The sequence below is a fragment of the Tamandua tetradactyla genome, chromosome 1 (genome assembly GCF_023851605.1).
Source record: "Tamandua tetradactyla isolate mTamTet1 chromosome 1, mTamTet1.pri, whole genome shotgun sequence".
Lineage (NCBI taxonomy): Eukaryota > Metazoa > Chordata > Mammalia > Pilosa > Myrmecophagidae > Tamandua > Tamandua tetradactyla.
The window spans coordinates 70,383,191-70,406,496 of record NC_135327.1 but is presented as its reverse complement, the minus strand read 5'-3'; the positions used below and the strand labels follow the sequence as shown (position 1 = coordinate 70,406,496).

Here is a 23,306-nt window from a genome sequence, read left to right as displayed (position 1 = left end):
GGAGCCTACATAATGCATGGGGATGCTGGGGTAACAGAAAGGATATGAATGGAACCCAACAAGGAGGGTAGGAGCCCAAAATCAGTGGATTAAGGTCTACCCAGAGGTAGAAGCACAAGCTCAGTGGATTAAGATCTGAAGCAGCTGACATTCTCATTCCTGTACAACTGCAAGGGCTGCAAAAGGAGGCAGGAAAAATAGACTGTGTTCAAACTTCCTCAGATAACTGAACTCTGCCATCAGAGAGCCTCAATTCCAATAACCTTCTGGTAATAAACTTTCAGAATATTTAGGGAACTTTCTACTTTTGGGTATTTTATTTTTGCTATTGTTCTTTTTAACTTTAAACAAATGCTTTTGCCTAGATGTCTGTGGTTATTGTTTCATTATTATCACTAATACTTTTCAATCATTAAATGCATGTCAGTAGGCATATTAAATGCATGCTTAAAGTTTATATTTTTGTGGAAACTTCACAACAGCCTCAAAAGTTACTATTATTGTCTCTGTTTTGCAGATAAATAAACAGAGACTCAGAAAATCTAAATGACTTGCCTATATTCAGAAAGTAAGTGAATTGTAAGAGTCCATACTCACTCCAAAGAGATGCTAGTCTGACCTCATACCCACGGCCAATAGAATTTTGTGTTTTGGACATTTTTATACCTCCCTCATTCAAAAGGTCAATGAAAATAGGATACTGAAAACATGGAGAAAGAGTGGAAGCAAGTAATCACTAAAGTAGAATGAAATTGGAAACTAAATCTTGTGAATTTAGTGACTGTGGGTGATGACCATGCCCAGGTCAAGTCACAATGGATCACCTTCTAGTCTTGGGGCAAGTGCAATTCCCTCTAGGCAGAACTGAAGAAATTTGGCTGAAAACCAGGACTGGTGGAGAACCTGAGTTGTCAAGAGCACTTTCAGCACAAAAGAAAATTCATTGCAGAGTGCTAAAGTCAAATGCAGTACAGTTTGTGGTCAATGGCAATGAAAAGATGAGACAGGGAAGCTCTAACAGCCAGCATTCAAAATTTGAGACCGTTTTAGTTCCCTGTGCCAATGGGCATTCCTTTCACTAACCAAGAAAATCTTTCTAAGACCTAAAAAATTATTGGATGCAAGATGCATACCTGTAACAACAAAACAAACCGAAAATAAGGCAGGTTCTCTGGCAAATGAATCAGAGCTCAGATAGCACCTCCAATCCCCATGTGGAACTGAAAGAAAGGCAGGGACAGGCAGGAACTGCGGACCATTTAAATGGTACTGCCACACTCAAAAAGGATAGTTTGGGGCAGCTGCAGCTCTCTGGGACTCTGCATGCCCAGAGGAACAAAATTTCCAATGTAGAGCAGAAGACTATTTCCACAGCATGTTGTTTAACAAGACTGGGGCTTTTAAGAACAGGTTTCCCCTTGCCTGACATTTAGGGATGGGAAGGCAGAGCTTGCAGTTGGAACCAACCATGTACAGTGGGGATAAATCTAAAGCGGGCAGAAGCTAATAGCTGCCTGGACCTTAACAGTTATTACCTACAGCTGAAAACACAATTTTCTGTGTGAAGTGAATGGCCTCATATTCTTGCCTGCATATCAAACAGTAGGTCCCTTGGTTATCAGGGAATGTGACTAGAAAAAATCATTGATATGCCTAGTCTTGAGACAAATGAACACAACAGGTTTTTACTTTAAAAAATAAAATCAAGGTCTATTTGAATGCCAAATAATGATTAAATATTGGAAAGATGAGACTCACTTTGATCGATCTATGTTGAAGCAGACTTCAGAGTGTAAAGAAAGATGAAGTCAAGTGGGACTACCTATCCTGCTTTAATGTAACCTCTGAAGGGTTCTATTTAACAATTATTGAAGTGGGGGTGGGGAACAAAGTGAGTTCAGTATTTTGTTACCTTTGATCTGTCACTGGAACTTTTAGCCAATGTTCAGTCAAAACAAATACACCCCTCATATATTTTCTGAAACAGGATAATGTTCTGAAGATGTAAGGAAAATCAGTCGCCATGATCTTGATCCTTTCTTCCTCGGACATGACATTCCCCCCATTGGTTGTTTTAATAAGTATCTCTAAAACTGGCAGAAACAAAGTTTTATGGAGTTTTCCCACTGACAGCTGTTTAGAAGCCATTTCCTCCTGAGAACTATTTTACTTAATACAATCTGGATTGCCTTTTAAAGTTGTTAGTGAGTTATGTTCTGAATCAAAGAGGTGTCAAAACATAGAACTTTACTCAAATCACTCCCATAGTCACTTTTAATTCCACTCAAGTTCTCTGCAACTCTATGGTTTCTAAAAGGTTATTTGGATGCTGAGAAAATGTCAGAACAGATTTAAAATATTCCAATCATCTTTCTTTAAATTATTCCAAAGGGTTGCTAAGGTGACATCAATCACTTTTTTTCAAGTAAGTCTAATTCTGTGCTGTTTCATGAAAACATTTCATACAAAAAAAAAAAAAAAGGATTGCTTAATGAATTCTGTGCCATTTTGTATCTTAAGGGTAACTTGAGAGCAAATTGGGTTAGGGAATAAAATTTCCATTTATTTGGTCATGTCATTTATCAGAATTAAGGAGTCAGAATTTGTCCCCATAACCTGACAGACTCCATAGAAAATATTTGAGTCCCATTACTAAATGTAACCATGAGATGCTCCAGATCTTCCAAATCAATATTCACAGAAATTAAAACTTTAGCAAATTCTTCCAAAATATCAGAAAAGCCCTTGGACTGGTTCACATATTAGCATATACCATATGACACATTGAAAATATCAAAGTTCTGTGAAATATTAGGTTTGACCCTAATCCTCCTGTGATAGGTAGGTTCAGGTGTCAACTTGACCAGGTGATGGTGCCTAGTTCTGCTGCTGTGGACCTGAATCATCAGCATGTGAAATTCATCTATAGCTAATTACATCTGCAGTCAGCTAATTGCCTTCAGCAATGAGTAAGTTTAACTTAATTAGCTGGAGGCTTAAAAGAGAAAGGTCAGAAGAGAGTTCAACACAGCACAGCCCAAGCGTCTAAGCATACCTCATCTCAGCACTCACAGCTCAGCTCAGATATTTGGAGATGCAGAAAGGAATTACCCTGGGGAAAGCTGTTGGAACCCAGAAGTCAGGAGAGAAGGCCAGCAGACATCACCCTGTGCCTTCCCATGTAAGAGAGAACCTCAGATGATAATAGTTCTTCTCTGAAGAACTATAAGTTTTTAACTAAATAAATCCTCTTTTACTAAAAACCAATCCATCTCTGGTGTATTGCATTCTGGCAACTTTGGCAACTAAAAGACCCCCCCAAACACCAAATAAAGAAATGGCTTCAACAAGCCTTTTGTCTTCTCATATATTAAATGATCTACTTTTTTAAAGTACTTATTCTGTTCACAACACTTTGAATAGTTTGTTGCAAAACAGAAAGAGCATTCAAAGAATTTCAAAGTGTCATTGGTATTGGAGACGGAATGAGTTTCAAAAATATTGACCAGCCTCTCCAAACTTTCTTAGTTAGCCTAAGAAATGTCCCCATGGAGTCCACTAACATGAAAAGATTTAACAGCTCAGCACTGTCATGCACCAGCTTGATTAGAAGACCAGACATTTCTAAAATGGATTCTGACACATAACTTTCTGTGCCAGCTTTTGAGATGACACCAAGTAATCTCTTACTAATTTCTAACACTGCTCTATTTCTTAAAGGGAAAGAATTTATAAAGCAAAGCAAATTGGTTAAATTAGTAAATACAGCTTCTTGGAGTGTGGGATACAAGCCACAAAAATTTCTGGAAGAAGAATTTGAAAAAGTATCCAAGAGATTCATCTTAGAATGAAAGATAGAAATAGCTTGAAAGTTAAGGATGAAAAAATATATTCTACGCAAGTAGTAACCAAAAGAAAGCTGGGGTAGCATTACTAATATCAGACAAAATACACTTCAAATATAAAGATGTCATAAGAGATAAGGAAGGTTACTATTCATTAATAAAAGGGGCAATTTGCCAATAAGAAATAATCATAAATGTTTATGCACCCAATCAAGGAGCTTCAAATTACATGAGGCAAATACTGGCAAAACTGAAGGAAGCAATAGACTTGTCTACATGATATTGAGAGACTTCAACACAACACTCTCTTCTATACACAGAATGACCAGACAGAGGATAAATAAGGAAATAGAAAATGTAAACAATATGATAAATAAATTAGACCTAACAGACATTATATAGATTGTTGCATCCCAAAACACCAGGATACACATTCTTCTTAAGTACTCATAGAACATTCTCTTGGATAGATCATATGTTGGGGCACAAAACAGGTCTTAATAATTTTTTAAAAACTGAAATTATTCAAAGTACTATGTCTGATCAAAATGGAATGAAACTGGAAATCAATAACCAGCTAAGTATTGGAAATTTCACAAATTTATGAAAGCTAAAAAACACACTCTTAAACAATCAGTGTGTCAAAGAAGAAATTGCAAGAGAAATAAATATCTGGAGATGAAGAAAATGAGAATATAATATATAAAAATCTATGGGATGCAGCAAAAGTGGTACTGAGGGAAATTTATAACTTTAAATGCCTACATTAAAAAGGAAGAAATAGCCAAAACCAGAGACCAAACTGAACAACCAAAGAAACTAACAAAAAGAGCAGCAAACTAACCCTAAATCAAGTAGAAGAAAAGGAATAACAAAGATTAAAACAGAAATAAATGAATTAGAGAACAAAAAATAACAGAGAGAATCAATAAAACCAAAAGTTGTTTTCTTTTAGAAGATCAACAAGATTGTCAAACCCTTAGCTAGACTGACAGTCAAAAAAAAAAGAGAAGAAATAAACAAAACCAAAAATGAGAAACAGAGTAAAAAATAAAAATCATGAGGATTCTATGAATAACTGTACACCAACAAACTAGACAACTTAGAAGAAATGAAAAATTCACTAAAAATGCCCAAACAGCCTATACTGACTCAAGAAGATATAGAAGACCTCAACAAACCAATAAAAATTAAAGAAATTTGACAAGTCATCCAAAACCACCCGATAAAGAAAAGCCCAAAGCCAGATTGCTTCACAGGGGAATTTTACCAAATATTTCAAGAACAACTAACACCATTCCTGCTCACACTGTCCCAAAAATTTGAAGAAAATGGAGCTCTACCTAACTCATTCTATGAAGCTAATATCACTCTAATACCAAGACCTGATAAAGACACTACAAGCAAGGAAAACTACAGGCCAATCTCGCTAATGAATAGAGATACAAATATTCTCAACAAAATACTTGCAAATTGAATCAAATGGCACATTAAAAAATTATACATCATGACCGAACAGGGTTTGTTCCAGGCATGCAAGGGTGGTTCAACACAAGAAAATCAATCAATGTAATACAGCACATTAACAAACAGAAGGAAAAATCACATTATCATTTTGATTGATACCAAAATGACATGCGACAAAATTCAGCACCCTTTCTTGATAAAAACACTCCAAAAGGCTAGAATCAAAGGAAACTTCCTCAATATGATTAAGAGCATATCTGAAAAACCCACAGCCAACATCATATTCAATGGTGAGAGACTGAAAGCCTTCCCTCTAAGATCAGAAGTGAGACAAGGATGCCCACCATCACTACTACTATTCAACTTTGTGCTAGAAGTTCTAGCTAGAGCAATTATGCAAATAAAAGGCATCCGAAATGGAAACTCTCATTATTTGCCGATGACATGATCTTATATTTGGAACATCACCAGATATCTACAGCAAAGATCCTAGACCTAATAAGTGAATTCAGCAAAGTGGCAGGATACAAGATTGACATGGAAAAATCAGTAGTATCCCTATACACTAGTAATGACTTCACTTAGAAGGTGATTAAGAAAAAAATTCCATTGACAATAGCAACTAAAAGAACTAAGTATCTAGGAATAAACTTAACCAAGGATGCACTGAACCTGTACACAGAAAACTACAAACATTGCTAAAAGAAATCAAAGATCTAAACAGGTAGAAAGACATTCCATGTTCATGGACAAGAAGGCTAAATGTTGTTAAAATGTCAATTCTACCCAAATTGATCTACAGATTCAAAACAATACCAATAAAAATTTCAACAACCTACTCAGCAGACTTGGGAAAGTTAGTTATCAACTTTATGTGGAGGGGAAAATGGCCTCAAATAGCCAAAAGCATCCTAAAAAAGAATGAAGTGGGAGTTCTTCCACTTCCTGAATTTAAAGCCTATTATAAAGTCACAGTTGTCAAAACAACATGGTATTGGCACAAAGATAGACATACTGATCAATGGAATTGAATTGAGAGTTCAGAAATAGATCCTCAGATCTATGGTCAATTGATTTTTGACAAGGCTCCCAAATCCACTGAACTGGGACAGAATCATCTCTTCAATAAGAGGGGCTGGGAGAACTAGATATCCATATCCAAAGGAATGAAAAAGCATATCCTATTTAAAAATTAACTCAAAGTGGATAAGAGACCTAAATATAAGAGCCAGTACTATAAAATTCCTACAAGAAAATGTAGGGGAACATCTTCAAGACCTAGTGATAACAGAAATCTTCTTAGACCTTACACCTAAAGCACAAACAATGATAAAAAAAAAAATAGATAAATGGGAACTCCTCAGGATTGAACACTTCTGTGTTTCAGAGGGCTTTGTCAAAAAAATGGAGAGACAGCCAACTCAATGGGAGAGAATATTTGAAACAATATATCTAATAAGAGCTTGACATCCAGAATATATAAAGAAACTTAAAACACAACAATAAAAGGACAAACATATACCAATTATAAAATGGACAAAATATATGAATAGACATTTTTCTGAAGAAGAAATAAAATGGCTAAAAAGCACATGAAAATATGTTCATCTTCATTAGCTATTAGGGAAATGCAAATCAAAACCACAATGAGATATCATTTCACAACTACAAGAATGGCCACTATTAAACAAACAGGAAATTACAAATGTTAGAGAGGATGGGAGGAAATAGGGACATTTATCCACTGATGGTGGGAATGTAAAATGGTACAGTCACTGTGGAAAATAGCGTGGTGGTTCTTCAAAAAACTAAATAATCAGTTGCCCTATGACCTGCCAATTCTGCTACTTGGTATATACCCAGAAGATCTGAAAGCAGTGACACAGATATTGACACACCATGTGCATAGTAGCATCATTCACAATTGCCAAAAGATGGAGCAATCCAAGTGTCCATCAACAGATGAGTGAATAAACAAAATGCAGTATATACATATGACAGACTATTACGCAGCATTAAAAAGGAATGAGATCCTGAAGTATGTGACAATGTGGATGAAACTTGAGGACATAATGCTAAATGAAGTAAGTCAGACACAAAAGAAAAGATATTATATGATTTCACTAATATGAACTAACTATAACATGTAAACTCAGAGCCTTAAAATGTAGACTATAGGGTACCCATAGATAGATAGAAGCTAGAGAAGACGGATATGTACAGAACAGTCAATGACATTGAACTTAAATGTTTGTGAATGGATAGAGGTGATGGTAGCTTTTTATTGGGATTATAAATGATTATGACATATTGTATGTAAATTTCATTGAAAGTGATTGTTTAAAGTCATGTAAATAAGCTCTTGCATGAACTATTACCAATGTAAAATAATAATAGTAGAGGGATATATGGTTTTGGAAAAGCAAATTATGGACTATAGTGAACACTATATTTTATTTTACTTATTTATTATTATTATTATTTTTTTTTTTTTTTGCATGGGCAGGCACCGGGAATCGAACCCAGGTCTTAGGCATGGCAGGAGAGAATTCTGCCACTGAGCTACCATCGTACTTCCCAACCATAATATTTTAATACTCTTTCATCAATAGTAACAAATTTACATACCAATTCCACGAGTCAACAATGGGAGGGAGGTAGATAAAGGGTATTGGAGGATTTGGGTTTTATTTTTCACTCCTATTTCTGTTCTGAAATAATGAAAATGTACAAACATTGTTCATGGCAATGTATACACAACTATGTGATGGTGCTGTGAGCCAGTGACTGTATACTTTGGATGGTTGTGTGTTGTGTGAATATATCTTAAGACTTGCTATTTCTATGGAAGTTTTTCTCCCAAGGCAAAGAGCTAACCTGAGACTTCGACTGAGTCTGAGGAGGCTTTGAGAACTATTCATAGGGAAGAGTAACTATCAGTGATGAAATTCCAACTTATTTTCAGTCATATTTTTCATCAAGTTTTCCCTTAGAAGAGTGTTAAATAAAACCGTCATGACTCATGACATTAATTTAACCAAAGTAGAGAGTCCTCACCTACCACCTTAACGACAAGTAAACCAAATAAATCACATCTGATAAATTCTTTGTCTGTACTCAACATGGGAGTGCTGTAAAAGTTATAACTATCCTTTAAATATAATTAATGAACTCCATGGGGGTGAAACACTAAAATAAATAAATAAATAAATAAGTCTCTCATGATCAATCCTTGATGAATATCAAAATAAAACCCCCACTACCTGACATAAATGAGCTTTTGAATAGATATCTATGGTCTCTCTTAAACTTGAAAAAATGTTCATAAAATTGTCTTCCTTCATAGAGGCAGGAAATTGATTCAGTTTCAGAATTTCTATAATTTTTATGTCTTGAGACAAAACTGTAAATATATATTTATATATATTAAATTTCAGGTTCAATACATTAACAATGGAAAGATTAAAATATATAAGGATTTTTGCAGTGTTGTTTTATACTAGCATTATGAAAGAATGCTAAAATATGTTCCAGATAAAAATTAATATTTTATTGCCAAATAACGAAAATACTAGAAGAATTTCATGGGTAATTTAATTACAATCCCCCTAAAATAAACTTTAAAAGTCATGCATTTTTACTTTTAGGGAAAAAGCAGGATGACTATAAAATAGTTATAAATGTAGGATGTAAATCTCAAAAAAAGTGATAAGCATATTCATATCTTCCTGAATTTTAAAAGTACTGGCAAATGTCTCAGACATTGTGATGGCTTAGTGTTGTTTCAACTTGGCTAGACTGAGCTACAGCTCCCAGAATTCTCTTTCTAGTATATTTCTGATTAGGGTGGGCTACAAGGGAGATTCTCTCCTGAGAGCCGGAGGATGGAAGGGAGTCTGGCCATGTTTTAATATATATGCATCTTCTCCCACTTGTTGAATCAAACCCTAATCTAGGTGCGATGTGAAGGGATTTTGCAAATATGATTAAAGTTCCTAACCAGTTGACTTTAAGTTAATGAGAAAGGATATTATCCTGCGTAGGCCTGACTTGACTCCAAGGTCTTCCAATTGAAGACCTTAAGAGGGCATAGCACTTCCCTGAGCTCAGAGATTCTAATTCACTACTGGGTTGCAATTAGCCTCCCTTGCCTCTGAATCTTCCTCCCTAAAGATAATAAGCTTCAATTCATGCCCATGGGGAAGCAATCTGCCCTTCCTTACCTCCTGTCCTATTGACTTTGGCCTTGCTTAGCCAGCCCCCAAATTGTACAAGCCAATTCCTTGAATTAATTCCTTGTTCTTGTTCTGCTTCTCTGTAAGAGCCCTGAATGCTACAGATACTAGGGGATAAATCAAAATTTCCCTCTAATATCTTCACTGAAAAACTTCAAAAGCAATGAAAAAAGATACATGAAAAATGATAATATAAATATCAATTATAATGACTCTAAATACAAAAGTTATTCCAGATTTATTGGGAAAAAATATTTAAACCCCTCATTTGTGATTAGACAGTTATTACATTAATTCAAAGTATGACCATTACCTATGTACATATATAAAAATTAATTTTTTAGTTCCATACGAAATAAAATTTTTCTCTTAAGCCTAATGTGTAATTAATGACACTAATATGTAATTAATGACACTGATTTATATGTTCACTAGTTAGATAACAGTCATCACAATGACTTTACCTTGAAATTTTAATAAAATGTTCATTAAGATGAAATTCACTTCAAAGATTGTGCAGGTGTTAAGTACAAGTACTGTCACTGAAAATTATATACTCAGCAAAATACAGTGGATTGAAATGCATGACAACTAGATGAACAATGCAAAGCCAAAGCAGACTCACCTCATCTCTGCAATGATATCTTTGTGGAAGTCTTTTAGAAGAAGAGATATCTTGTTCTCAGAATTTTCTTCTAGTGAAAAGGAGAAGAATGCTTTCAAAACTTGTTCCACAAAACCCACTATGCTTGTTGGAGGGGAAATGATTTCCCTATCATTTTCCAGCTGTGTATGGTTCAAGGCAAGACTAATAAAATCCATTATTTGAAGCTCAGCATTACTTGAATCTGGGGCTGCTTCTTGAGAACTCCCAGCAAAGTTATTGATTGCATTGATCAGGATGCTTTCAAAAAGCAATTGAACAAATGAGAAATTAGTTAGCTGTTCTTGGTTTACCAGATGAGCAAGGAGGGAAATATCAAAATCACCTTCTCTAGAAACATTTTTGAGGTAGTCCAAAAAGGTGGTAATATCTTTAGCTAACAAAGCTACACCATAAGTCGAACTCTCATTGGTCATAAGGAAAAGTAATGTTTGTATTATTCTGGAGTAATTTTTGTTTGCATATTCATGAAACCAGTTTCTTGTGACAATTAGAAAATCATCCAAAATGTCTAAGGTCTTCAATGATGATGAATTCAGGTTTTCCAAAAACTGGACAAATTGCAAAGTTGCATTATGAAGAGCCACCGAATTTATAGCTTGAATTTCTTGGTTAATTGCAGAGAAAAGGTACCCGATGTGAAAGCCATGCCTCAGGTTTTTGATGGTTTGCTCAAACTCAAGCCATGGTTCTTTAGTGTTGTAAGTATCTTCCATTTTTTTAATAGAACTTGATAAAGCTTCCAAACTATATCCCATAAGATTTGCATTCAACAATGGCATTAATGGAGAAATTAGAAAAGGAGGACTATTTTCTGAGTTCAGACCCCTGGAAATCAACTTTACTAGCTTTTCCAAATTTAAGGAAGTATTACTTGGAACAGATGCCTCTGTGCCTTCATCCACGTTAAGGATCTTCATTAAACTAGCTAGTTTTCCAAAAATATTTTCACGTGAAGCAACTTTTGTAGTGTTGACACTTTTTAAGTTTTCCATGATTTGCAACACAACTTCTTTTATGGGACCAGCAGTACAAAGTTTGGAGATGCTGTCATTACTTAGATTTCTAGAAGAAAAGACATATGGTAACACCTTATGCCAAAATTCTTGCACAGTCTTCAAAAGTGAAGTTTTAAGCTGAAAGACTTCACACATCTTTAGGAGAACAGAATTCCACTGCACTATCTCATGAAGTACACAGACCACTTTTTCAGTCATTTCCACACGTGAGCTTGCATTTAAACATTGTGAATCTTCACCTGGGGGAGACAGGTGAAGATGGTCAAGTATACCAGCTACTTTGTGATACAAGGGAGAATGAATGAACTTGTGGACATTACAGGCTTCCAATTTTGGATTCTGCTGAAATCCAGTAGTTGTGTGCTTCCAGCACCAAACCTCAGGGAGGCAAGTTAAAGCCTCTGAAACAAAACCTGGCTTATCTGATAAGATCTCAATTGTGTCCAAAAGAGATTTTATGGCAAAAGCAAAGTCTTCCCTGGTGACATTTGAAATGTGTATGCCATGAAGGAGTGTGAAGTTGTAGACATCCTTGAGGGCTTCTGTGACATTTTTGTCAAGTACTCTCTGGAGGAGCCTCACAACATGAGGGAGGACATAGTACATATCTACCACTGTGTTAACATCATCCTTAGGAAACAGGCGTGAGAGCCTCAGCAAATGATTCACATTCCAAGAACGAGAGCTCTCTGCAAATTTTTCCACCAAGCTGATGAGTAAGTTTATCCCCAAATTGCCATCTTCTAATCCACTGATATTCTTTAAAAAATCCATTAGGCTTCCACTAATTTGTTCCACTTGATCTACTAATAGATCTATGTCTGTCTTCTTGAGCGTGTGCATGAGAGAAGTTACCTTCTTTAAAATTTGAATATCACCTGTATTTGGTGGAATATTGTGAAAAACTGTGGGCATTAAGGAGTTAAACACATCCCTGACCAGTTGAATCCCAAGACCCACAGCTTTCCTGATCTCATGGGGAAATACTTTTGTTGAATTTTGGAGATCCTGCGATAAGTTGAGGGTGAGGTAACTAGCTAAATGATAAATTGAATTGCGTACACTATCTACATCTTTTTCCTTTGGACTGGTGGCAATTACACTTAAAAACTTTTCCATCTCATGAGAGGAATTATGTTCCAGGATGTTAGGGGAAATATCTTTTGCAAGTTTCTGAAGTTCCTTCCCCAGAGCTATGAAGTGCAGCCAAATATTTTGAAATTGGTTAGGAAGATGTTCTGACATTTCTGGGGGTCTTAGAATCAATTCAGTAAAATATTTCCAGTTGGATTTTGATGCAAAATCAAGGTCTCTTGTTAAATTGCTGATGGTCATCCTTACTTGGTCTGTGGAATCATTTGAAAGAGTTAATAGAATCTCAAATTTTGGTACCTTTTCTTTTTCAAAGACTTCAGTAAGTATCACATTTAGAAAGTCAGTTATGTTTTTCAAATAAATATCCACACAATTTATATTTGACTTATTTAATGAACAAAGAGGCTCTTTCATATTTAACATCCAAGTAACAAGTTTCAATGTGGAGTTGATTTTGTTTTCTATATCTCTGAAACTCCCCAAAATTCCCTGAAGATGGCCTTGTGAAAAACTGGAGTTATGAATAACATACAGATGGTTAAGGATGTCTACCCATGTAACACATCCTTTCAGTCTGCTGGTTATGTTCTCAGAAGAAAACGTTGATATCAACACGGTCAGAACATGTAACATTCTCTGTGAAGCATTTTCATGTAAGAAGTTGCCTTCTAAAACAAACTTTGTAGCATTCTGGAAAACATCAGCACAGGACAATAAATCTTGATCATGTGACACATTTCTAAGGAATAAGATTGTTCCTCTTAGCTCAGTGATGACACTTTCAAATTCTGTTCCATAATTTATTACATTATTTGAGAGAAAGGGATTTATTGAATATACATTTCCATTGATATATTCTGAGGTATTACATAATTCCATGAAAATTTCAAGCAGAGAATATAAAAATTCTCTACTGGTATTTGTGCTTAATGGAAATGTCTTTAGCTGATGCAGGGCACTTTCTAGTACAAGAAGGGATTTCTTTACTTGGTCCTGGTTAAGCAATTTTACTGTAATTAATGCATTGCCTAGTGCTACCCAAAGATCACTGAGATCCTGGAAATCCTTCCAATCATGGACACCATCGGATGGAGTTACATTTTTAAACAAACTCAAGAGAAGTTTAGCAGGGTGATAGGTGGGAAATATTCCCTGGCAGTGTTTAGAAATTTTCACATCATTTTCCAATTCATCCAGAAGCTGACTGAGACCAAGATTAAGAGAAGTAAAAATATTCATGTCCAACTTCAGTATTTGAGATATGCTTCCCCAGAGTTCTGTCCGCTTTTGAAGCCATGAAATAGTACAGTGAACGGCCGTCACTTCATTGAACATACTGACATTTCCTGAGAGGTTTGAAAGAATTTGAGCCCATGGAAGAATAAATGAAGATCCGCCATCTGTTAAATATTGCACAGAAGAAATGCTTCTATTATCCAAAGTGAAGCATTCATTACCCAACAGAGATTCTTCTGAACCATTGAAGACTTGGCTCATAAATTGAAAAAGAGAAATACGAAAATATTCATCTGCTATCAGTAGCTGTTTGAGGCCTGTCAAAGCAAAATGGATCACTTTCAATTCTGTACCCCCATTAGACATCAGGGATTGGGCTTGAAGTTCCAAAAAGTTAAATATTGAAAGTAATTGCTGACAATAAGATATCTCAGAAATTCCACCAAGAAATTCTATTGTCTCAGATAAAAATGCAAATGCTTTAGTGATGTTTTGGAAATTAAATTGCTTTATGATATCCAAAATGTGTTTTGAGATTTTTGTAAGAAAAGTTAGCAAAGGCTCTCTACTCTGCATGTTCATGAAGAATTTATAAATAAATTGGTAAAATGAAAAATAAGTCTTCAGAAATGAAGCAGAATCCTTGCCCTTGAAGACATTTAGGTATATGTGAGTCAAAATTTTAGCAACTTCTTGCTTGTGAGGTTCAGAAAGGGCTAAGAAAAGATTAGACACATTTCTTAGAGCAAAGACTATGTCTAGAGCTTCTGAGACTTGTTCCTGCCTCAGAATTCCAAATTCATAGAAACTGTTTACTACAGCTTCACTTAAATGTACAAAATCCATGTTCACAGCTGGCGATTTAGTCCAGTCTGAACGGAAGTGGGAAAAATTAAAGCTTTTACTAATAACCCTCTCATTTTCTAGAACAGACAAATTTAAGAGTGTAGACAAAATTTCCAATTTAGTTCTTTCTCCTTTTGAAATTCCATACATCCACAATTCCAGAAGCTTGGGATTAGTTTCAGAAAGTACTAATTCAATGAATCTCCAGATATTTCTTAATTCCTTCCTTATCCAGAGACTTTCAAGAGTTCTCATTCGTTTTATCACCTCTTTGCCAAATTCCAAAAGTTTCTGAATGCCGATAGCAGATGGGTGTCTCTCTAAAGTTTTAAAGTGATTTATCCAAAAAGTACTTATATTCTGAAAAGTCTCAGTGAGAGATGAGAAGTTATGGAATTTGGGAAAACTGGATGAGTCTAAAGGATTAAGCAGTAATAATTTTTCCAAAACTTCCACAAATGATAAAAAAGAGTTCATTTGTTCATCCTCTGGGGTATGCAACTTATTTTCCATCATTAGAAGATCCTTTGTAGAATTTATGACCCTACAATATTAATAGAATTATTTTAGTATCAGGAAGAAATAGAAATAAATTCAAGATAAATTCAAATTATAAAAAATATTTGGTGATATCTTTTCAAGATAATATGAATATCAAGGTGTATTTACAGCAAAACAGAAAGTAAATCTTTACTAGATAATATATTTCCCTAGAGAAATTAAGTAAATGTGAGCATTTGAAAGTATTTTAAACATCAACATATGTAGTTGCAGATTTAGCTTAAATTTGTTTCCTGCAACCAAAATCAATGTATTTTTAATTATTTCACCTCATGAGTTCCTATGAATGATTACTAAAAATAAGTTTTCTATTCATTCCAGAAGAATCTTAAGATTCAAATTCATACTATATCCTAAAATATCTTGGGCTAGGTAATTCAAGTGGTGGGATGCGTCAGAAAATGAGCCTTTGTGATTTAAGGAATACTGTTGGGATTCCCTGTCCCAGAGGTAACTCCAGGGCTCTTTCAGCAAAGTGATAAACCTCACTCTTTGAAAATCATTATTTTAGATTGAGGTATGTTCTCTACAAGTATTTACTTCTACAAAGAGTTCTCAGAGGCTGAATCAGAAGTTATGACAAGTCCACACTTCTAGTAGAAGTCCACACTTGGAGAACCAACTTCCAGAAATTCAGATTTACAAGTCCACTTTTGAAATCCTTAGGGACCTATGCATTTCCAGTTTTGGAATGTTCAGACTTTAGAAAGGTGATGTGGTACATGGATCAGATAAATTAACACCCCCAGAAAGGACTGGAGCTGCCGCTATCATCAACACACTAACATTTTGGCAGTGAAACACTTGAATGGTCTAAGTGGGGCCAACAGATTCAAAACAGCTTCATATCAGCTCAGGGTTAAGTTTCTGCCAAATGAGCATCAATGTCAACTTTTAAAGAAAAACAGAAAAATAACTTTAATTTTTAGAGACTTTAAGATTTCTGAATTGTGAATAAGAAATTTTGACCTGTTTTGCCTATTAGTGTCTTAAAGTGTGAATTACTTTTTAGACCTCTTCGGCTCTGTATCCCTGTTGTGTAACATACCTGCTGACATGTGATAGATCAAATGCAGGAATGTTGTTTTACTCACTACTAAGCTGAGAGCACAGAAAAAACATGAACTTAATTAGTTTATTCCTAATTGCACAACAAATAAGGGCAACTTTGAAGCATGAAACATTGAGAACATTTCCAGAGAAAATTTCCCACTAGGAAAGAGAAAGAATGTTCTGTTATTAAGAATTTACTATCAACTTTCCTTGATTTGCAGTGTTGTCTATATCCAACCATGTACAGAAATAAATGTATAACCAATATGCAAATATCTATTTATTGATAGAGGAAAATACAAAATTTCCTTTTGTATGGGGGACTGAGTAACAGTATCAGGAACAGTAGTATCTTTGCATGGGGGACTGAGTAACAGTAGTATCAGGAGAACTGATACTACTAGTAGTAATATTACCTCGAATTTTTAGATCATTTTACAACCTTTAAAGCACTTTCACAACTACAGTCATTCCTACAACAGCCTTTTAAAGATACACATCATTATTTCCATTTCATGGAAAAGGAACTTTTCAAAATATATATATATTTTTTTAATTGGTAGCTTCCCACTGCTATTATGTGACAAAAAAGGACATGACCCAGGTTTTCTCATTTCAAGTTCAGCTTTCATCATTTTTATTTTTTTTAGCTGTCTTGACTTTAATTGTGCTTAATGCCCCTTCTTATTTATTTAATTACTTCCTTTTTATTCATTAAACCAACAAGTAATCATTTAGGAATCATAAAAGACCCTGCACCACCTACCATGCGTCCACAAATATAAAATTAAACATGCCCCAGGAGCACATTTAATCTAGTTCTATTGCTAGTCTTTCCAAAGTAATCAAACACTGGAGAGGGTAGAAAAAGTGTGGATTAGGAATTTAACCTGAGCCTGGCACAGCTTCTCCTAAGGTCCTTTCCACCATCTTCTTTCTTTGCCCTCCAAAAGTTGGGCTTAAAACGTTTCCCCGAAAGAATCCCAGCTCTAGAAAGATGTTGAAGAAGGCTTCTCAAACCTTGGTGCACATCAGAATATATTTATTACAGAAGCTAATAAATATACAGAATCCTGGGACCTATATACAGAGTGACTTAGTATGTCCAGGCATTTGTATTTGTAGGAGAAGCCACAGTTAAGTCTGATTTATTTCCAAATGTCAAAGCTACTCTTCTAATCAAAAGCCTCTGCCCCATCGTGTTCCAACACACTCTTTAAGTAATTATGTGTGCTTTAAAGTATATGCAATGTCCATTTTCAAACCAAAAATTCTCCACTTCAATATATATGCTAAAATAACAAGGCAGTAAATTTACTGGCAGACTTGGGGTGACAGATCCCTTCTCTTTTAAAACTCCCAGAATCCAAATCATAGATCACATGTCTAAACTCTAAGCAACATAATAAGACTATTTTTCAAGAAGGACTTTATTTTTGGAATATCTCTTAAGATCATATTACTCTTGAAGGAAAATCTTCTTACTATAATCTGTATTTCCTTTTAAAAACCAGGAAAGCATGGGCCTTGGAGTCATACATTTGACTATACAAATAAGGCAGCAAGTATAAAATGCTGTTAATATCTAGATCAGGATCTTAGATGCTAAAGCATATATCTCCTAAGATTAGATTTTATTTATCTTCAGATGATAATTAAATCAAGACCTGGAAGCTGAATTTTGGAAACTTACCTAGATATGGAGGTCATTGGAGACTTGAGTAAGTTATTCAGGAATACAAAATAATTATAACTGATGACTTTCCAATCCATATTTTTTTCATAACAAGGTGATTCCTCAGAGGAAGCTAAATAAGGAAGGCATTTCATATATTGATTTCAAGTAGGGCATAAGAGGCCATCCTAGTAACGTGAAAAATGTCTAATAATTCAGAAAATATACAGTTGAAAATGTAAGAAAGGAAGCATTAGAAATCCTTTTAATTTCACTTCTGCTTTTGTCCAAAAGCAAGTAACAGGGACCAGAGTCACCTCTCACTTGAAAGAACTAAAAAACATGGACATAAAATATCAAACAATAGTTTCTAGGACATTGGACATCAAGCAATGAAGGGCAATAATCCCCAAGAGAAAACAAACAAGGTGAGACCCACAATAAATCCCATCTTATTGCCTTAAGAGAGTGTCCAGGCCATGGCATAGGAAGGAAGAACTGAGGTGGGGCCCAGCAGATATCCCAACTTGAGGAGATTAAGCTTACAGTCCAGAAAAGCAGCTAGAAATCACAGAACAGAGAACTAGAAAGGAGGGCACAGAGAAAACCAAGGAAATCCAAAGAAGTCACCTCTCAAGTGTTCAGCTAAGAAGTGATCAACACATGCATGTAAGGAAATTACCTATGACCGAGGAAAGAACCACCCAAAAAGTTTAGAAATAACAGTGGTCAGGGATGATTTAGAGCCAAATACAAAATCTGTTTCCACCATATATGGCCCTGTCCCCTGTTTGGGGTGGACCTAATGCTAAGTGAAGTGAGTTCCCACACGCAATAAACCTCAACTTTTATGGCTCAGGTCATGATTAGGGTTAACATATAATTATCAAAAACAGGACAGTTTTGAGAGTAAAAGGTATCATCATTAAAAATCATACTGCGACAACCTGGCCCAGTTAAACCAGGACTTCTGGTAAGTCTTGTCATAATGGATGGGAGGAAATTGAAAGCAGAAATCACAATGGCAAATTGTACTTGGAGACCCTCCCCATTTTTAGCCTCCCCCCCCCCCCCTTTATTAAATAGGATAGTCTCTCAGGAAGCCATTTTACCTCATTAACAGGGGTAAAACACCCACATTCCTATAGCTAAGATGACCAACTTACTGAACAGACCCTTCTGGAAACTTTCTTGCATATTCACATATTGAACCACTTCACAAGTCTTCCTGATAAGTCCTATGAAGGCTTTCCAATGATCTGTTTGTTCCAGAAAAAATTGTGCCTTGTCAAGTGTGTGAGATATTCTGTAGTCAAACAAGAATCCACAGAAAATGAAAATTTAATAATGGTTTTCCAGATGGCACCTAGATCTAAACAAATTTATCAAAAAACAAATATATGCAACTTTATGGCAGTCTGTTTGTGTGGGAATTTAGAATTTTTTAATAGTTCTTCTAGGATATATTTGTTTATGAATATCCCCACCTTGTTTTGAAAAATAAGGGAAAGCTTTTTCACAATTGCAATACACACAATATAAGTCACAGCAAATAAGGAGAAAATGAAGTGGAAAAATATAAAATGAAATGAGCTTTGAGGTTAAGATAAAACTAAAATTTAAAAAATACTAATGTAAGAGGACCACAAATCTAGCTATGAAATTCCTAGCAGCCAAAGAAAATGTGAATAGATCACACATACAATTCATAGCACCATTAAATAAAAACAAGCCAAATTTTTCTGGAGAAGCACAGTTTCCAAGAGGTCTCCTCATTAGAAGTTAATGCAAGAATTCTTGGCAATGTAATGAAGAAGATGCTCAATCACATCCTTACCTTGAATAAAACAAGAATCCTAGATCTCCTGTGAAAGAGTAAACCAATGATTAAACCTTAAAGACCTGTCTAATATTTCATAGATGCTTTCCAACAGTACCAAATAGGTTAATCATTTTTAAATGAAAAGTTAAACATCTTTCCACTCTATTCATTATAAATAGAATATACCATATTGATCTGTCATTTCAGTGGAAGAAAACAATTGAAATTATTTTGATTTCCAATTCTTCAGAAATTTTCCATCAAACATGTACTTACACTGTGGAAATAAGCTGATCCTTACAGCCACCAGGAGATTCACCTTTCTCAGGGAAGGTGCCAGCTCCCAGCAGTTGGAAAACCCGAGTACAGGAAAGGCTCATGTTTGAAAACTGCACCTCAAGTTCCTTCCAGCCCAAATATTCTTCAAGTATCGAAAATGGCATTTCCATGTGCCCACTAATGACTTCTTGTAAAATATGATCCTTAAGAGGAAAAGAGCATGGCTTGTAATAAGTACAGCAATTGACACGTGGGTATTTGAGATTAATTTAACATGTGTGAACTCTCCATAGAAGACCATGCTCTGTGGGATGGTGATTATTTAAGCCACAGTTTTAGACTTGAATCTTTACTCATGTTCAGATTACTAGATTTGAAAATATAAGATCATCCAACAATGAAAGTAGAATGGGATACAAATGTCATGGCCATCTATTAGCAAGCCTCTAAAATGGCCATGAATCAAACCTCCTGATATTCATACTCTTGTAATCCCCACCCACAATTAGTCTAGGTTAGGCTGTGACTCGTGTTGACCAATAGAAAGCAGCAGAAATGAAATGGACAGTCCCAGCCCTAGCCTTTCTGAGGACTGGCAGCTAACTTCTCCTCCCTCTTGCTTGATTTTGGGATGTCTAGACTGCCAATTAAGAAGAATGGCTACTCTGCTGGAGAGAACATATGGAGGGATGAGAGGCAAAGACAGACCCTGACACTAGATGAGGAGAAGAGATAGGATAATCCCAATGTCACAGTACCAACTGCCATCTGATTGCAACTAAGAGAGTTACAAGCTAAGACCAACAGAAGGACAGCCTAAGTCCAGTCAACCCACAAAATCATGAGACCTAATAAAATGCTTTTTGTTTTAAGCTACTGAGCTTTAGATGGCTCATTAAGCACAGCATCAGAATGGCTATCTCACTTTTCTATAACCTGCAAATGTACTCATCACCAGCAGCCAATACTATTGTGTCCCTGCTCTATGTGGGAAACTGTAGGTTAGCCCTTATATATAAAGAAATTAGGGATGGGAAGCCAGACACAAAAGGACAAACTTCACATGGTCTCACTGATTTGAAATAATTAGAATAAGCAAACTCACAGAGTCAGAATCTAGAATATAGGTTACCAGGAGATAGGATTAAAATACAGAGGGTTCCTATTTGAAATGATGGAAACGTTTTCATAATGGTAGCACAATATTGTGAATGTAATTAACAGAACTGACATATTCATCAGAATGTGACTAAAAGGGGGAATGTTAAATAGAATATATGGTAACAATAAAATAGGAGAGTCAGTGTCCCCAGCAATCTTTTAAAGGAACATGCCTTTTAATGTCTATGACCACCAAAAGCCCCAGCTTTGCTTCAAGTTGACTGAACAGTCAAAGATATTCCTCCTTTCCTCATAGCAGATGCCTCTAGAAATGGAGCAGGACAGAGAACCAGGAAACCCAGGGAAGCAGAAGTGGCCTCTCCAACCCAGGTATGTTTCAAAGGCTTTGAGAGCTCTTGGGGAAATCAGTTTGACGCCCAAATAGATGTTGGTAGGATGGTAGTGCACAACCTCCCACAGAAGTCAAAAAAAAAGGGGGGGATGAGAATGAGAGGCAGATAGGGATTGGTCTGCCCATGGTCTTTAAGTGGACAGACTGATGTCAACATCTGCCTTGTCAAAACTCAAGGTTAAGTATTAGCATCTGCTCTGAGTTCAACCTCAAAAATGAGCCTATCGGGGCAGGCAATGGTGACTCAGTGGCAGAGTTCTCACCTGCCATGCCAGAGACCTGGGTTTGCTTCCTGGTGCCTGCCACTGCAGAAAAAAAAGAGCCTATCGGTGCTCTTGGAAGAGATCAGTTGGTGGAATACTCACAGCATCCTCTACTGAACCAATTAGCTTGTTGAAAGTATCAGCTGCATTGGAGGAGTTCTGATGGCACACCAGTCCCACCAGCCTCTCCCAGACGCTGGCATTCTGAGGAAGCAGAAGGGCCTCCTTCTCAGAAAAGCGTCCATTAAGGCACACATTTGAAACATTCTTCACCAGCATCTAAAAGATTAATGAGAGCAGAAAGGGGGTAACATTTAGAGAGACTTAGATATGCTCTCCAAGGGCTAGAGAAATACAAGTAGAAATAAGCAACGGTAAGCACTTGGAAATAAAAAATATATATTCTTCCAAAACTTGCCTATTGTTCTCTTTATTTTGGTAGCATAACTCACAAGAGGAACTGAATATTGCATGAGTTTCCTGAATATTTTACAAGAACTGTTTATTAATAACCCGTTGCTGTGCTATACCTGCTTCAACTCCCAAAAGAACATGTCCATTTCCACTTGCAATTGGCCAGGTCCATGCAGTTTAGAATCGTTGGCTGATGTCTCCAGGTGAGAGAGGACTTCTATAACATTGATAAACAGATTTTTTATTCAACTAAGATAGGCTATTCCATGCTTGACTTCTCTTATGGGCAGGAAAGAATAAACTAAATTCTGAAAACATACATTTTAGTGCACTTGATCTGTTATCATATTTATCTTCCTTAAAGGAGAAAACTGAGAAAAGTCATTCTAATATCATTCTATACCTTCTGAAGACTCCTGAGTGTGGAGTCTTAGTTATTGGCAAGTTTTACTTCAGAACCAACATTCCTCCCTCATTTATTCTCTCACCACTCTGAGAAGGTAAGAAGATCCCAGCCCACAGGGTCAAAAGTGCAAATTTGCTAATGGCCCCCTTGGAAGAGGGCAGAAGAGATAACATCCATCATAGTCTATGGAAATTCAAAGAAGAACATTCTGCAAACTCTGCCCGATGCCAAGGAGCAGAGGGGAAGGACAAAGAATACCCAGGATTCAAAGTCATGCTTTCTGGTCCTTTAGAATGTGAAAATAAAACACTGAGCCTAGAGGCTGTTACAGGCCACACAAAGGATTATCCAGTAGATGAGAATTCATTCTTCACTGTGGTGGCATCATTTATTCATCCTTGACATGCTGTATTTGAAATATCCAAGGTAGCATCACAACAAAGCATAAATCTACATCCATGATCAGCATAGCTCATCTCCCAAAGCTACAAAGTTGTCAATCAGTTACAGGTCCACTTCCCAGTGAATCTCATGTTTGCTCTTAGTGAGTCAGTGACAAATAATAACAGAGTGAGTTTACCTTGGATGAAATGTAAATGCTGAACTAGTGTATTCTGGAAAGCTCCATCAAGCTGAAGCAATCTCTGCACAGTTGGCCACTGGGGCAGATTTTGCAGCATGTGCTGCAATTTCGGCAGGTGCAATAATCTGAGTGCAAAAATAAATGAATAAAATAAAATGGAAAGTAGTGCAAGATGCCAGTTAAGGAAATGAAAATTCTATTCTTCAGGAATATGTGTTTACAGATCAAAAGTTCCATTCCATCTTACATATTTAACCAGGTTGTTGACAAATTGCAGCTCTTGTATCAATTCCCTTTAGGATAATTTTAGGTACTGACTATGGAATAGAC

The 23,306-nt window shown here is 35.9% G+C and overlaps 1 protein-coding gene across 1 annotated transcript in view; it reads right to left on the bottom strand.

Annotated features, from left to right (window-relative positions):
- Window positions 1-23,306, bottom strand: part of ABCA13 (ATP binding cassette subfamily A member 13) — a 442,652-nt gene that overhangs the window by 357,255 nt on the left and 62,091 nt on the right. Inside the window, 21 exon segments of the mRNA XM_077118896.1 lie at window positions 1,913-2,114; window positions 2,117-2,299; window positions 2,302-2,349; window positions 2,352-2,597; window positions 2,600-2,832; window positions 3,298-3,382; window positions 3,385-3,446; window positions 3,448-3,517; window positions 3,520-3,841; window positions 8,150-8,334; window positions 8,538-8,567; window positions 8,570-8,605; window positions 8,608-8,715; window positions 10,137-10,138; window positions 10,173-14,951; window positions 17,715-17,829; window positions 18,863-19,002; window positions 19,795-20,000; window positions 21,676-21,852; window positions 22,104-22,204; window positions 22,974-23,101. Coding sequence (XP_076975011.1) covers window positions 1,913-2,114; window positions 2,117-2,299; window positions 2,302-2,349; window positions 2,352-2,597; window positions 2,600-2,832; window positions 3,298-3,382; window positions 3,385-3,446; window positions 3,448-3,517; window positions 3,520-3,841; window positions 8,150-8,334; window positions 8,538-8,567; window positions 8,570-8,605; window positions 8,608-8,715; window positions 10,137-10,138; window positions 10,173-14,951; window positions 17,715-17,829; window positions 18,863-19,002; window positions 19,795-20,000; window positions 21,676-21,852; window positions 22,104-22,204; window positions 22,974-23,101 — 7,458 coding nt within the window.